Genomic DNA, 15,173 nt, shown 5'->3' with positions numbered 1-15,173 from the left:
GAGAGAGAGAGAGAGAGAGAAAGAGAGAGAGAGAGAGAGAAAAAGAGAGAGAGAGAGAGAGAGACAGAGACATAGACAGCGAGAGAGGGAGATGGAGAGAGAGAGAGAGAGAGAGAGAGATAGAGAGAGAGAGAGATAGAGAGAGAGAGGACTCCCCTACAAAGGAAGGTGACGAGAGAGACCGGATGGAAGTCTGATTCGACTTTTGACAGGCGCCAGGCATTTTGGGAAGTGCAACGTGTGTTACTGTATAATAAAGATCGCTTTTTCCTGTGACTCGTCGGTTTGCATATCATTACGAACACTGCCATCCACGAACTCTACACGACATCCCACGCTACACAATGTTGTACACTACGCTAGCACAAACACTATCTCTCATCATTGATGACACCCGTGATGTGCGGCAATTTATATAATAAAACATAATATGATAAACATATCATAGCCCAAACCTCCTGTCAAATTGCCAAATTTCCTGTCAAACCTCATAATAGCGTTTAAGTTGCGTTTAGTTTGTCATGCGATGCAACAGACATTACTGTTGGTGTGTTGATATATGATGAGGCCATTACTAGTTCGTCTGAATGCTATCTATCTGTATTGTGATTATGTAGGGGAATAGGATTTTGGCCAAGGGTGATTGAATGTTAAAGTTAAAGGAGCACATAATTCCAGGTCCTTGCATATTTTTAGTTAAAATAGATTTTAATTACGTAACGTTACATAAAAATTCCTTTGTTCAATATTCATTAGAAATACATTTAAAAAATGTTTTAAAACTAAAGGATACCATTTGGTTGCAACGACGGTAGCGCCACTACGACCACATCGACTGACAAGCGCACAACTTTTCGACTGCAGGGTACAGATTGAGGGTGTTCCTTATTTATTAATTTTAGAGAAGGATTGCAATATCTTATAAACCACTCTTAGTTTCAGTTATATGAACGAATTTGTCCTAAAATAAAAATCGTTTCGTTAAATAGCAGTTAGGTATAAATATAATTGCACTTTTGTGATTAGCTGCCCTCGGTCTGCAACGTGCAAAATAAAATCAGCAGAAGCGCAACTTTGTCAGGTTGGCAGCAAAATTGTGAAATGTTATGTTAGTGGTCAGAAATAAAGATCTACCCATCGAAAGACTACCCATCGAACGACAATGGACCCCATAAATACATAATACATAATACAAATACAGAATAAAATTATGTTCAATATCTCACCTCTGTTACTTCTGCCCCAGCTCTACAGACACTGTATAGACTGTATACTATAATGATCCTTTACGCGTGATTAAATTGAATTTAACTATGCATAGCTTCATGAACCAGCAATCAGGGGGGACCAAAAATAATACTTGCACTTATTCACTATTATACCATCACCATAAGCCAGTGGAGTAGCCACGATTAAGTCTAAGGGGGGGGGGGTGCATGTTGTTGGCATGTTTTATCGACTTGAAACAGTCCTGCTGGTTTAAGTAAGGTAGCCTTCTAAATCTTAGGGGGGGGGGGCGACCGCCCCCATCGCTCCCCCCCCCCAGCTACGCCACTGCCATAAGCGTAATCACTCACCTCTGCCATCTTGAATTCGTATTTTTGATCGGAGCTTAGCTTGCTGGAGATGAAACTGAAAGTATATAACGCACGAATTTAAATCCAAAATGCTCCTGATTGGATTAAAAATGCATTATACAAATTGAAATTATCAGAAAAATATGCAAAAGGCATCTACGCAAAGTAATATGGTTATTTAAAGGGGAATATAGTTAAGTTGGATGCAATTTAATCAATTTATTATTATATATTATACTAATGTAAATTATTATAATGAATTAACAATACAAATATCACACAAATCCTAAACAGAAGTTTGTAGGCAATGGCTCACATAGCAGGAAAATTACTCGGCTCCATTTCTCAATATATCACCTAGTGTCGCAATGTGACAGTGCTCGTCTGAGGTCTGTGCTAGTGGAAGATAGGGGGGGGGGCTGTTGGAGTAGGCAATTGAGAGAAGGAAGGTAGGTAGAGTAGAATATGGTTCATATGGTTTTTGATATTGAACATAACCGTGTTTGTATGTTTTTTGCACACTAATTATAAAAATGAAAATTGCCACGAGATGGCCGCTGCAACTTAGACAAATATACCAGCAGTCATCATGCATCATTGTGATTTCGTGACGGTTTAATTTGGTAAATCAGGAAATTAGGTGTTGATCACAATGCAAAAAGTGGCAATGGATTTGCATGTTACTGCATGGCCAGCTGCGAGTAAATAATGCAAGCAGCAAGGACACGTACATTAAAAAAACAAACCAGGACGTACACCGGGTGCCCTGGTATATATAGAAATTAAGGGGTGGAATTTCTCTCATACAAACATACTTATGCAGCTTAAATCGTGTTCAACTAACGTTGCTTTTGAAATTTAACTGTGAAATTGTAGCCTTTCAGCACCAAACATGTATATGGGCGCAACTATCAAAAGCACTTCAATCCTCTGTAAACAGCAAATCAATGTTTAACCCTTTCCTGAGGAGCAAAAGATCACCAAGCATGTGGTGACTATTCATGCCATAAGAAATGTGCACAATTCTTAAAATCTGCCAATTTTGCACCACTGCATGTCTACTAAGTTAGATTGGTTTCTCATAAAGAGGTCTGGAGAGTTTACCTATTGTCGGGAAAGTTTCACGAACACAGATGAGTCCAGGTGAAAAAATGGCTTTATTATAACAAATTAGTACCTTTTCCTCCTGATGCTCCCATTCTTTATACTGATCTGCTTCCCTTGCTCGTTGCTCCATTTGCTGAAACACATCAGTACGATTTGCTCATATATTATTATACCAATAATCATCAACGCAGTTATTCGTATTACCATCATTTATCATTTTTTGCATTTGATACCAGAACAGGGATATTTTAGACTGCGTAATGACACAATCTACCAGTAGAGAGAAACACTACACTATATTGAAGCTCGATTGTTCAGTTTTGTCAGGTGACCTTCAGTTGGTTTAGAACAAATCAGCACATTTACATTTCAACTCATGGGGATCTGGGGATGGGAATTTCACAAGTTCAACACATCAAGATAACTAGAACTACTAGCAAATGCTAAGCAAAATTCAGGCTAAAAGCAATCACTTACTTTAACTATGCAACCAGACTGGCATGTAGCTGTTAATATATATAAGTAATTTACATATTTATATCAAAGCAAAAACAGCAGTTACATTTTGGGCCCCTACACGGATGGTCTGAGGAAGTAATTCTTTCAGGGAGTCTAAGCAACTTTTGTATTCGTAAGCTACTCTAAAAATCATTTCCTGCAATCTGAAGCCTTCAAATCTGGACGAAAGGTGAACAAAGATCATGAATGAAGTGTTCGATTATTTTTGCAGACAGCAAAAGACCCTGCAGGTAGCCCGGGGCCCTGGGCAGCCATTTAGTTCACCTATGTCATTGGCTGATACTACCCCTCCAAATGTCAAACATATATGACTAGGTGAAAAGGTTCACATTTTTTATGCTAATCTTATTGTTGTACAATGCCACACCAAAGGTTGCATCCTGACAACAGTATGAGCACAAAATCAAGAACATGACAGCATCACACCAAAATTTATTTCTGCATCACATGTGAGACAACAGTGTGTGTTAAAATTTATTTGCCACTAAGAATTTAATGTATTTAAAATACATGTTATCTTAAGAAATGGGTTAATATCAAGCCTTACATGTGTGTGTCAACTACCATCTATAAAGAAACAAGATATGCCACTAAGTACCATTTCTTCGTCCCTCTGCAGAAGTTCTTGCTCTCGCTGTAGTCGCCTCTCTTTGACCTTCTCCAGTTCTATCTGAGGAATAAAAATGCAGCCATTTACAGACATGCTACATTGACAGCAACACATACAGATATACCATTACCAATGCACCAACAAATTGCTGGTTTTGTGTGAAACTACGATAATTAAAATTGAGAAAAAACGAGGGTTAGACAGATGCCTCACGACAATGTGAATAAATTCTCTTCAAATTCTAGCATTTTTGTAGTTGATGCAGTGCTGGCATTGCTAGTTTAAACTTATATAGTATTTTTCGTCAAGTTCTTCTTATTTGTGCAGTCAGCCATTATTGAATTAACTAGTAACTATAAATAGATTTGGGTATTTGTACATGCAATTGGCATAGCAAGCGATATCTTATGTATTTAATAAACAATTTATTCATATATTTGATTCCACCAACCTTATTGGCTTCCTGACTTTTTAACCCCATCTTCTGCAACTCATGTTTTGGCAGGTCAGCTTTTCCCTCTTTCTCGAGTTTTTGATGCCATACAAATGTTTCAAGGAGATTGGCATCACCGAATGGATTATCAGTGTTTGTGTAACCCTAGACAGATAAATTAAAATCAGAGCAAAAACTAACTTTAATATCACTGCCATACACTACCTGGCTCAATTTATTAGCTACCTGCAATTTGGATTAGTAGCTATACCAGGTGTTTGATAATATCATTAAATATCACATTCCACTGCCCTTGACAGCCAATAGCAATTTGATGTGATAGAGCTTGTCAGAATAAAAAAAAGTAGTATTGTAAAATAAGGTATCACCCAACATCATATGAATGTATATAACTGATAAAATGTAATCACTATCTGAGAATATACAGGGTTCTGGTTTTAAACTTTGTACACATAGGAAAAGTTCGATTCTTGTGTAAATTTCCAATGTGAGCACTGAATTAATTCACATATAACGAAAAGCAATTACACAGATTCCAAAATTCATGGAGTTTTTTTATGGATTCATCATGTTTTCTTACAATTTTATATACATTTATGATGATTTTTATGAAACTTTTTATCCCTGTGATTGACCTCTGATGCCAATTACTCACCAGGTAATCTTTGTCCCATCCCATTTCAAGCCTTCTCTTTTTTTCTTTAGCTTCCTGAACATAAAACACACACTACTCATTAAATGTCACAAAAGAGACTCCACACACCTCTAAAATTATTAATTAAAATTATTAAATAAAATTTATGATATCACTATTTTTCTATCATGTTGGGTGTTAGACCTAAAGGAAATCAAATGATATCAGGACTATCTTGCTTTGTAAACATGGTTAAAAGACAGAATTAACAAGATCACCTTCTTAGCAAGTCGCCTAGCTCGTTTCTCCTCTGGTGTCTCCAGTGCTTTCATTCGTGCCTTCCTTCGTCTGCAAAGGTAGGTAAACAAGTTATGATAATAAATTTCTGAGAATAAAAGTGTTTAAAGCCGTACAATGCGCATCCAAACGCTAATTTCTCCAGTACTAGACTAGCAAATACTTTGTGTCATGCATAATCACACTACCTTATGACAAAATAAACTCTAGTTCTTCCCATTTCACTGCGCGTTGTCTTATAAAAGGTATTTGAAAATACCTCCAATGTTGTTCAAATTCTCCGATGTTGTTGACAGTTTCCCCAAGGAACCATGCAGCGGTGCTACGGTACAGCGGTACGGGTGTAGCAAAGATAAAAACATGTGACGTCACCCTAACCACTTCGCGGCTAAATTGTTTGGCAAACAAGCCGGCGTTAGCGCCAGAATGCCAGTTTTCTCACCTCTTTCTTGTGGGTTTTAAGCAAACGTGCAGTGAAATGGGAGCAACTAGAGTTTATTTTGTCATAAGGTAGTGTGATTATGCATGCCATGAAGTATTTGCTAGTCTAGTACTGGAGAAATTAGCGTTTGGATGCGCATTGTGCGGCTTTAATGTCTACGTAGGACGAACAAGCTCGTGAACAATAAAACACATCACTGCTACACACCGTCTCTCCTCCTTTGATATCTGCACAACAGCACCACCTAGTGGCACTTTTGCAACGGGCTTCTCCTCACTGCTTTCACAAGATGGTGAATCGCTCCCTCCTCCCGATGAATCAGTATTAGATGACGATTCCCTCTGATGTTTATTTCGAGCGTGCGACCTGTTATACAAAAAAAACAGTGCATGCAAAACATTCACAAAATATGTTCAATAAATCTAACCTTTGAGAAGAAATAGAGCCATTAAGAGTATAATTATGTACAGGCTTGTTTTTTTCTTAAAAACCTATACTTACATACTATACTTTAGTTTACATAATTTCAAAGAAGAATCTTTCCCTAACTTTCATAAAATGCTAACCTGTCATGTTTCAATTTATGTCCGTGTTTTCTGTGTCTGCTATTTGTCGGAGATTGTCGCCTATGATGGGATGATTTTTTATCAGGGGATCTTGATCGACGCCTGTAGCGATCATTTTCTGCAGAGTCATGCCGGATAGGAGATTGAGAAAGTGAGCCGTCTTTTCTGTGCCTATTTAAAACAAGTAGATATTAACAGATGATCTACTGTAACATGATATGCTATTATTTACAGCAACAAACTACCTTTTACAATGGCAATATTCATTTTTCTACACATTTTAAGGCTATGTAAACCACTTGCCTATTTAAACAAATATTTACCTTCTCACATCAGCAATTAAAACAATAAAACATTTGTGTTAAATTATCATTGTGATTAATAAATGTTTTTTTATACATTGTAGCGCACCTATCCCAAGTTCTATTTACTTTAGTGTCACATATAGTACACAGAAGATGATTCCATATGTCTAAGTTGTAACCAACAGAGATCAGAACGGCCCTGGATGAAAGCCGCGGGATATATTTCTACATACTGGTAGAATAGCGCTAAGCGCTATATTGCGCACCGCACGTGCTAAGCACTTTCGGAAGGTCTAGGAGTCCTCCCCCAGAAATTCTTTTAAATTAGATGCTTGCAGACGCGTTCCGATGCACAGAAATTTCAAAAACTAGCTTGTTCATGAACGCCGACATTGCGCGCACATAGCTCAACATTGTCGCACAGTGCGCGAATGAATAGTACATTTGTCAGCCACGGGATGGCGATCTCAGACAGTAAAAAGGCATCACCAGCTGCAGGACATTTTCCCACTGTCTGTGGGTGGCAGTACCCCCCCCCTACAGTTTTCTCAACGGATTTGAACAATTTCGAAAATTATCAGTGGAAAACGCAGGAAACCGCACATCCGCGGGAGATTCTCATCTCTGAACCAAGCCAATCACAACTACTATAATTGTCCCTTTTCTTACACAGTTTCTTGGATTTCTGCTGCAATTGTACCATCTTCTTTCTTCACGGGAGTAGATACTATTAAGTGATTATAGTGGTGGAAAATTACTGTTAAAAGATGCTGCATCCGGATGCTATTCTCGCGATGCGGCATAAAACTGGTCACACACAGACTGTTATCATTTTTAGTACTCTCTAATATGTAATTGCTTAGCTCACCCTTTATGTTCAGATTTATGTCCGTGTTTCCTGTGTCTGCTATTTGTCGGAGACTGTCGACTATGATGGGACGATTTTTTATCGGGGGATCTTGATCGACGCCTGCTCCTGTAACGATAATATTCTACAGAGCCATGCCTGATAGTGATAGGAGATTGGGAACCTGAGCTATCACTTTTCTGCCTAACATTAGAGAAACAATTATTGTTCCTTAGGAAACAAATGTACAAATTTATACATTAATTTTTTACAGATATTCCCTATTGTGCCGATAAAAGACAAAGAACAGTCATACAACATCCAATCTAGAAGCTATAAATCTATCATAAATGTATAAACATAAATGCAATTCAACTAGGCCGACTAGGCGATTATTTAGGTAGTGACTGTGGTAATTTCGAGTTGTCCGTCATGCAACCTGTTCATGATGACAGATTTTAATGCATAATTTTTCAAGATTCCCAAAGTAGCCCTTTGGATCAGAATTCAATATTTTCCAATGATGAAACTAGGTGTGACATAATTATAAACATATATATTGCACATCTCATCACAGCTAACCTTTGTTGTGTTGACTTCTCGGATGCTTTCCTGGTCCAGGAGTGACTGTCGTTACTGTCTGGTTGAACCATATCCAGTTAAGTGGGAAATTTTGTAATGTGTCCCTGCAAAGATAGCCGACTCAAAATATATCATCAAACATAAAAACAGCAAGCAGTGACATAGCTTAATTACTTGAGAGGATGTCTTATTTAAATTTGGAATTCCAAGTTTCTGTCTGCAAGGCACCACAGTATTAGGGAGAGGTCTCACGCTGTGTGTCCGTTCCCCGGCACGTAACTATATATAAATAAATAAATATATATATATATATCAAGAGTAGATAATAACATGAAAGTGTCAATGACACTGTAGCTCACCACAAATAACGTTTTTATAATATTCAGATTTATGAACTGCCTATAAAAGCGGAGCTCCTGATGTGTAACGTGTAAGATTGAGAGGATACGCTTATTCCACGTAGCTGCTATATACCACGTGACAATGGTGTTTCCCAGATAACAATTACGCATGTTTTTAATCTTGTTTTGCTTGCATGACTACGGCAGTACGGCTATGTCTGCCCGTAACACAACTTTTGTCAAAGGTTAATTGGTTGCATGGAAGTGTTTACTTTGTATGAGTTTTTCTAGGCGGTAGCACACGGTTGCCATCTGTATATCGCAATAATAATTTATAAACCAAAATGAATCACAATTTGTGACGGTAGATGGCGCTATACCCGCTTTGTAGCAATGGCATTTGAAATAAATAGATTATGCTGCGTTCCGACATGTTTTGTAAAACTTTACTCTAATATAGACATTTTATCGGCAAGCTGGAGAGAAAATACCAATATTGCATTAAAGATATTGTCAATTAAATCTTGTAAAACGAACCAGACGAGTGTGACACCACAGACTGTTTGTGTTTATATAATATGCTATATAATTGCCAAACCTTACATAATTTGCATAATTTTTTTTTAAATATCAAAACCCCTAGCCCTTATTCATTCACATACCAAAAATGAGCAAAATCCGTAGAACCTGAACTGACTAATAGCAATTCCCATTTTTGCCAAAAAATTGCCGTGGCTCGAAAGTACGTCGACTGGCGTGCTCCAAAATAGGACGTTCCATATGGGAGCATAGCAGTAACAACTACACCCAATCTCAAACATGTGGGTCAAACGGTTCCTGAGTTATCGTTGACCGAAACCAAATGTTGACGGACGGACGGACGACGGACGACGACCCATGGCAATAGCTCAGCTTGACGATGTCAAGGTGAGCTAACAAGAGTGAGACACCCGATGCCCGCATTTTTAACCAATTTTTCTCCTCAAAATTTGCCACCAATAAAGAAGCAAGTGTATACGTTCCTCAGCTTATTATGACCACTAATCACTCACCTTCGTGGTACTGATATTCGTTTACATATATTTGCTAGCGCATTGCCGTATATCGTAATCTTCCACGAGCTGAATTTGCACAATTTACCGCCATTGTGTAGACATATCTAGACAAAATATGAAGCTATATAGTGGCGCCAATATTTAGCAACGGACTGTTTCCAAATCATTCGTTCCCCGATAGGGTTGAGAGACAAATCTAAATTTCGAATTTTGATCACGTGAGAAACCGCGAGACACGCTGAGTTATTGTGATCGCAACACAAGAAATTGACATACTATCTTACATAAGTAATAATACAATAATAACAATATTCTCTGTAGTAGTTTGCAGTAAGTATCACATTACGCACGCGCAGGTAATCAAGTACATTAAACCCCTATCGGGGCACAAATGATTTGGAAACCGTCCGTTGCTAAATATTGGCGCAACTATAACTTCATATTTTGTCTAGATATGTCTACACAATGGCGGTAAATTGTGCGAATTCAGCTCGTGCAAGATTACGATTTACAGCAATACGCTAGCAATTATATGTAAACGAATATCAGTACCACAAAGGTGAGTGATTAGTGGTCATAATAAGCTGAGGAACGTATACACTTGCTTCTTTATTGGTGGCAAAGTTTGATGAAAAAAATTGGTTAAAAATACGGGAATCGAGTGTCTCACTCTTGTGTTATTATCTACTCTTGATATATATATATACTAGGCAGCATCCATGCACATTCATATATTTCAAAATGTTACACTTTAGCTGAAATTTTCACATGACAAATATACCCAATCTTTCAAATATAAAGGAGTAATTTCAACAGATAGTGCCCCCTTTTCTATGAAACAAGGATATGTTTATTATATATCCCATGTTAAAAAAAAGCAGGGCTGACTGAAGCTGAGAGGGTCTAGATGTCCCCCAGGGTACTGCCGGAATGTACCCTCGACCCTGGGTACGGTCCGGTATACCGGAACGTACCCTGGTACAATCTAATATGCCGGACCGTACCTCGCCTACTCCACTAACGAGTCTAAAGAGTCGCCTACGCCTACTCCCTAACCCTAATCCTAATCCTATTCATAACCTTAACCCTAACCCTAACCATATCAAATAGTTACCAGGGTACGTTCCGGTATACCGGACCGTACCCAGGGTACGTTCCGGCAGTACCCTGGAGGACATAGACCCTATGAGCCTGACTGAAGGCATTAAAAATCTTTGAACAGTCAAATTCATCAGGAACCTCAAACGGCTGGCATAATTAATGTTCAGGCAACACAAATTCAGGGGGAAAAAGAACTTGGAAATAGAGATGGACTGCAGGGCGCAAATCCACTTTAGGCACATTAGGTATCAAAAAGTGATGCACAGATTTCTGTGTATCATCAACTGATGCACAGACTTTCTGTATATCAAGGAATGATGCAAAAACCCTAACTCTAACTCTAAGTCTGGTCATAAAGTATAACCTTAGGCATCACGAAGTGTGTTAGGGTTAGGGTTTTTGCATCATTCCTTGATATACAGAAAGTCTGTGCATCAGTTGATGATACACAGAAATCTGTGCATCACTTTGTGCTAAGGTGCCTAAAGTGGACTTGCACCAGACTGCAGTTCACTGTAGGACCATGGAATCAACCTCATACCAATACAAGTTTATGTTGCCAGCTAGGGTGATTTTTTTTATTTTTTACTGTGACATGCAGGGTTTAAGATGAACAAAAAATTGTTAGCAATTATGATAATTTGGTCTGCAAATGTTTATTACCAAATTCCTCTCTGAAATTAAATTCAATCGTGCTGGAATTAGTGTTTTCATACAGCAAGCACACAGGATTTCGATATCTACTACTAGTAGTAGTACTACTACTACTCTACTACTAGTAGTAGTACTACCGTACTACTAGTAGTAGTAGCTAGTACTAATAGCTCAAGTACTATAGCCCGCGTACATTGACTGCCGCAGGGCTATAGCACATTGTCGGCTGGAAATACCAACTGCAACCTGTCACCACCTGTCCCCACGAAAAATGGATCGCAAAACGCAAAATTATCGGGCTTTTTAACACTTATCTATCTACGTGGACATCTCACCTATCTTTTTGAACACTTTACACAACTTTACACCATGTATTTATCCTTTTATTCTACAAAGTAAGCACTACTGGAAATTCCCGTTTGAAATTCTGGCGTGCGTACGCGTGACATCACTGGTATTGTATAATATACGTGCTATATAGCGGCAGCCGATCTGTAGGCACAAACACATGGCATGTGTAGTACAATACCCGTGACGTCAGGTCGTACGCACGGCCGAGAATTTAAAGCGGAATTTCCAGTAGTGCTTACTTTGTGAATAAAAGGATAAATAGCATGGTGTAAAAGTTGTGTAAACGTGTTCAAAATATAGTGAGATGTCCAAGTAGATAATAAGTGTTAAAGCCCGATAATTTTGCGTTTGCAATCTATTTTTGGCAAAAGTGGTCATGTGTACGGTAGCCGTATCTTAATGTTTGCTCGGGCCTCCGGTTACGGGAGTCATTCGCTTTCACTTAAGAGACAAAGATGGGGCGCCGTGGCGCCAGGAATTGCCCGAAATAATCCCTTGGGTAAATAAATTCACGGATTGAAGAGTTTAGATAGCTAGAACCGCTAACGGCCTAACCCAACCTAACCTCTAAGCAATAACGCACTAGAAACCTAACCCTAAACCGCTAACGCCAAAAGAGGCTTCATAGACGGCCGAGCGCTTACCGGTACCCCCAGCCAACTGCGCATCCAATTTTCGTGGGACGCAGGTGGTGACAGGTTGCAGTTGGTATGTCCCAGGCCGACAATGTGCATATAGCCCTGCCGGGCAGTCATGTACGCGGCTATAGTACTACTAGTAGCTATGTAAGAGTACTGGTCACGCAAGGGTGCCGTGTCGTAACAGGTACACGATACTGTACCAAGCGTAGTTTTCAGGTTGTTTAGTATTATGTTTATTAATTTTTATATGAGGTATGTTTAGGCGTTAGGGTTAGGGTTAGAGTTAGGGCTTAGGGTTTAGATTTAGGTTATGTTAGGGTTAGGGTAACACTTCTGTAAGTACAAGTTATATATAGACATGGTCCGTGTGTGTGCTGTAGCTGCAGCTGGAGTTGGTTCTATGCTGCCAGTGGCTACAGACTAGTAGCAGAGTACAATCGTCACAGACAGCTCCAGTACAGGACTTCACCGTACGATCAGGATATCCCCACGTCTCGCAGATGCCGTGTCCCCCTCTATCTGTCTCTGGCAAATTGGTCTCCTTTCTTGGTTTACTTCCACATGGGCAGGTGTATGAACTTGTTATACACTAAAAACACTTATTCACAATGTTGTTGTTCTCAGATTTGGAATGTAACGCACAAACATCGTCTATTAGACGATTACCTCGTTTGCAGCGCCCTCATCCGGTACAAAATATAGTTCCCCGCAGCTTACTAGATGGATATAATATATATATTTATATTGATAGACTCCTGTTTATATATATATACTAGTTAGTCTAGAACGTGGATTCGCAATCCTCCTGCACAGAAAAATTACACCAGCTAGGGCAAGCTAAGTACATATCTTATATATTTTATCATGAATGAACATGGCATAGTGCTGCCAAAATTCTTTCATAAAAAGTGATGATAGATGACGCTTTTTGAAGGAGCATTTTAGAGATTAGGGATAATACTCTGATACTACTTTTAAAATAACAAAAAATAATAATGGAAAACAATGCCTACACAGTACAATACATTACAGTACAGTATCATGTGACTATGGATTATATGATTTTAATGAATCTTAGCCAAACAGTTGAGAAATTTTACATAGGCCCATAAATAATTCTGTGTAGAGATGTTATTGTTAAGCCACCACAAACAAACCGTGCACCCACTCGTTACAAGTAAACGAGAAGCCAAGTTATGACCTCAAACTGAATGTATGTATGTATGACTGTAACCGTTAGGTCGGTATTTCCCTGCAAAGAATTTAAAAAAAAAGAGAAAATTCATTCCGTTTCCCTGATCCGTGACCTGTGTTTGTGAGTGCAGCTGATCTAGCTCCCCAAAGTATCTCCAGGTACTGTGTAGTAAGCTGAACTATACTTATCAACACAAACTTAGCAATTACCTAGATACTCTTATGGTCTAAGTTTAGGCATCCTCAATAATCCCGAAGTCGCACACGTCCAACCTTTATACCAACACGGTAGAGTTCCAGTCCCTCCTACCACACTGTCATTCCGACGTTTTACTGCCTTGTCTCCAAAACCTGGTTCAGTACGTTTAATCCAAATTAAAAAACTTTATTCTATGGTTTCATATCCCCAGGACATTCCAGTAAACAGTAGTCTCATGTGTCTCCAACTCTCTTCTCCGCACAAATTAAACATTTCTTCGGCCTCGCCTCAGTGTCTAGTCGTTTATTCAATGGCGAAGCCCGTCCCTGGCATTGAAAGAGGCAGGTACTCCGCAAGACTATTATCATAAAAGGACTCTTTACCAGGCATGCTTTTTTTGCCGTATAGCAATAGCTAATCGAACTCTTGTTTTCTATCCCTTTTTTCCAGACGGGTATACCTACTCTGTTAATTCTCTTGTCCACTTCTAAGGACGGGATTCTGTTCCCGTCNTGGTGTTATATTGGTGGCTCTCTTCCATCCGCGCGGCGGCAGGCTGATCAGACCCTCCGGGATATTAGTCAAATTTGCGCTGCTACGGTGGAGAATGCTAGGGTAGAGAAGGCTACGGGTGGGAGAGCTAGGTGTAGGGCTACGCTTCTTACCACCTGCCGCTTCCCTATCACACTCTCCTAGACATTCATTTCTTTAATTCCCCCTCCCCCGTGGGTAACTCTTCGGTCTTATGAGTTCGCTGATCGAGTCAATCTTTGTTATGAGGAACCTTTAGTTCTGCCTCCTCGCTGTCTGCTTCTGAATTCGGGACCGACATTCAGTTGTGTCCATTGTTTTACATTTTACGTTCATTGTTACTCATCTATTTTATGTTTCATCACAATGTTTCAGCTGACGTCGATAGATCATTTTTGTTCATTCGTGGCGCGTGTATTTGTATAGTGTGTTGTGGTTGCGAAGGCAATTAGTTGTTCTTCTGCTGACATTTGACAGATGAGATGGCGACCACATGATTCTGATATAAAGCATGCTTTATTGTAGTGCACGTAGCACGTGGTCGTTGCTGCGGCGTGCGTCGCGGTGTTCACGTACACGCTTGCGGTGCGATGGCGTGCGTAGTGAAACTTACGACGTGCTGTGCGCGAGCAGTGAGATGTGCGCGTTCCCTGACTGAGCTGCGATGAGCTGTGCTCGCGGCTGTGGTATCCGTTGGCGTCAGGGAATGGGGGCAGCAGCGCGGTGGTATCATGCGTCTGTTCGAAGCTGTGTATCCTTGTGCGTGAGACTTTCGTGACCGAGTCCTCGCTCCACCCTTACATGCCGTCAGCTAGCAGTGGTGATAAGCCGCAGCGAGCTTAGAGAGCAGTTGGGCGAGGGTGGCGAGCTTTTGCCGCTGACTGAGCCAGCGTGGCTCTGTGTTTGCTTTGGAGCTGAGCGCCGCAGGCTTATATACAGCCGTGGCGACACCACGTGGTCACAGTCAGGTGTGTGACACCCACGTGTTGACCTGCAGGTGTTCCCGATCCAATTAAATACTATAGCGTCGTTTTTTAGTGGGGCATGTTCCTTTTCAATCCGCCGCGTAGCACCACGTGGCTTACGAAGCCGTACGTCTTCAGGTTGAAGTATAATGCTTGGAGACGCATGCTATTACGTGTATGTTGTTACAGCGGGTCGGCGGT

At 39.9% G+C, this 15,173-nt stretch overlaps 1 protein-coding gene across 1 annotated transcript; it reads right to left on the bottom strand.

Moving 5' to 3' along the window:
• Positions 1-1,577: 1,577 nt before the first annotated feature.
• On the bottom strand, positions 1,578-12,761 carry LOC106808571 (cactin-like; the record flags this gene model as incomplete). Its single annotated transcript, XM_014811332.1, is given in 11 exon segments — positions 1,578-1,632; positions 2,755-2,817; positions 3,802-3,873; positions 4,265-4,411; positions 4,923-4,976; positions 5,180-5,249; positions 5,848-6,006; positions 6,207-6,377; positions 7,380-7,487; positions 7,941-8,044; positions 12,558-12,761. Coding segments are annotated over 10 exon segments (970 nt in total), but the record flags the coding sequence as incomplete, so codon positions are not given.
• Between the last annotated feature and the right edge of the window lie 2,412 nt (positions 12,762-15,173).

Source organism: Priapulus caudatus, unplaced genomic scaffold (genome assembly GCF_000485595.1).
Source record: "Priapulus caudatus unplaced genomic scaffold, Priapulus_caudatus-5.0.1 Scaffold287, whole genome shotgun sequence".
Taxonomy (NCBI): Eukaryota; Metazoa; Priapulida; class Priapulimorpha; order Priapulimorphida; family Priapulidae; genus Priapulus; species Priapulus caudatus.
This window is presented reverse-complemented; position numbering and strand designations above follow the sequence as displayed.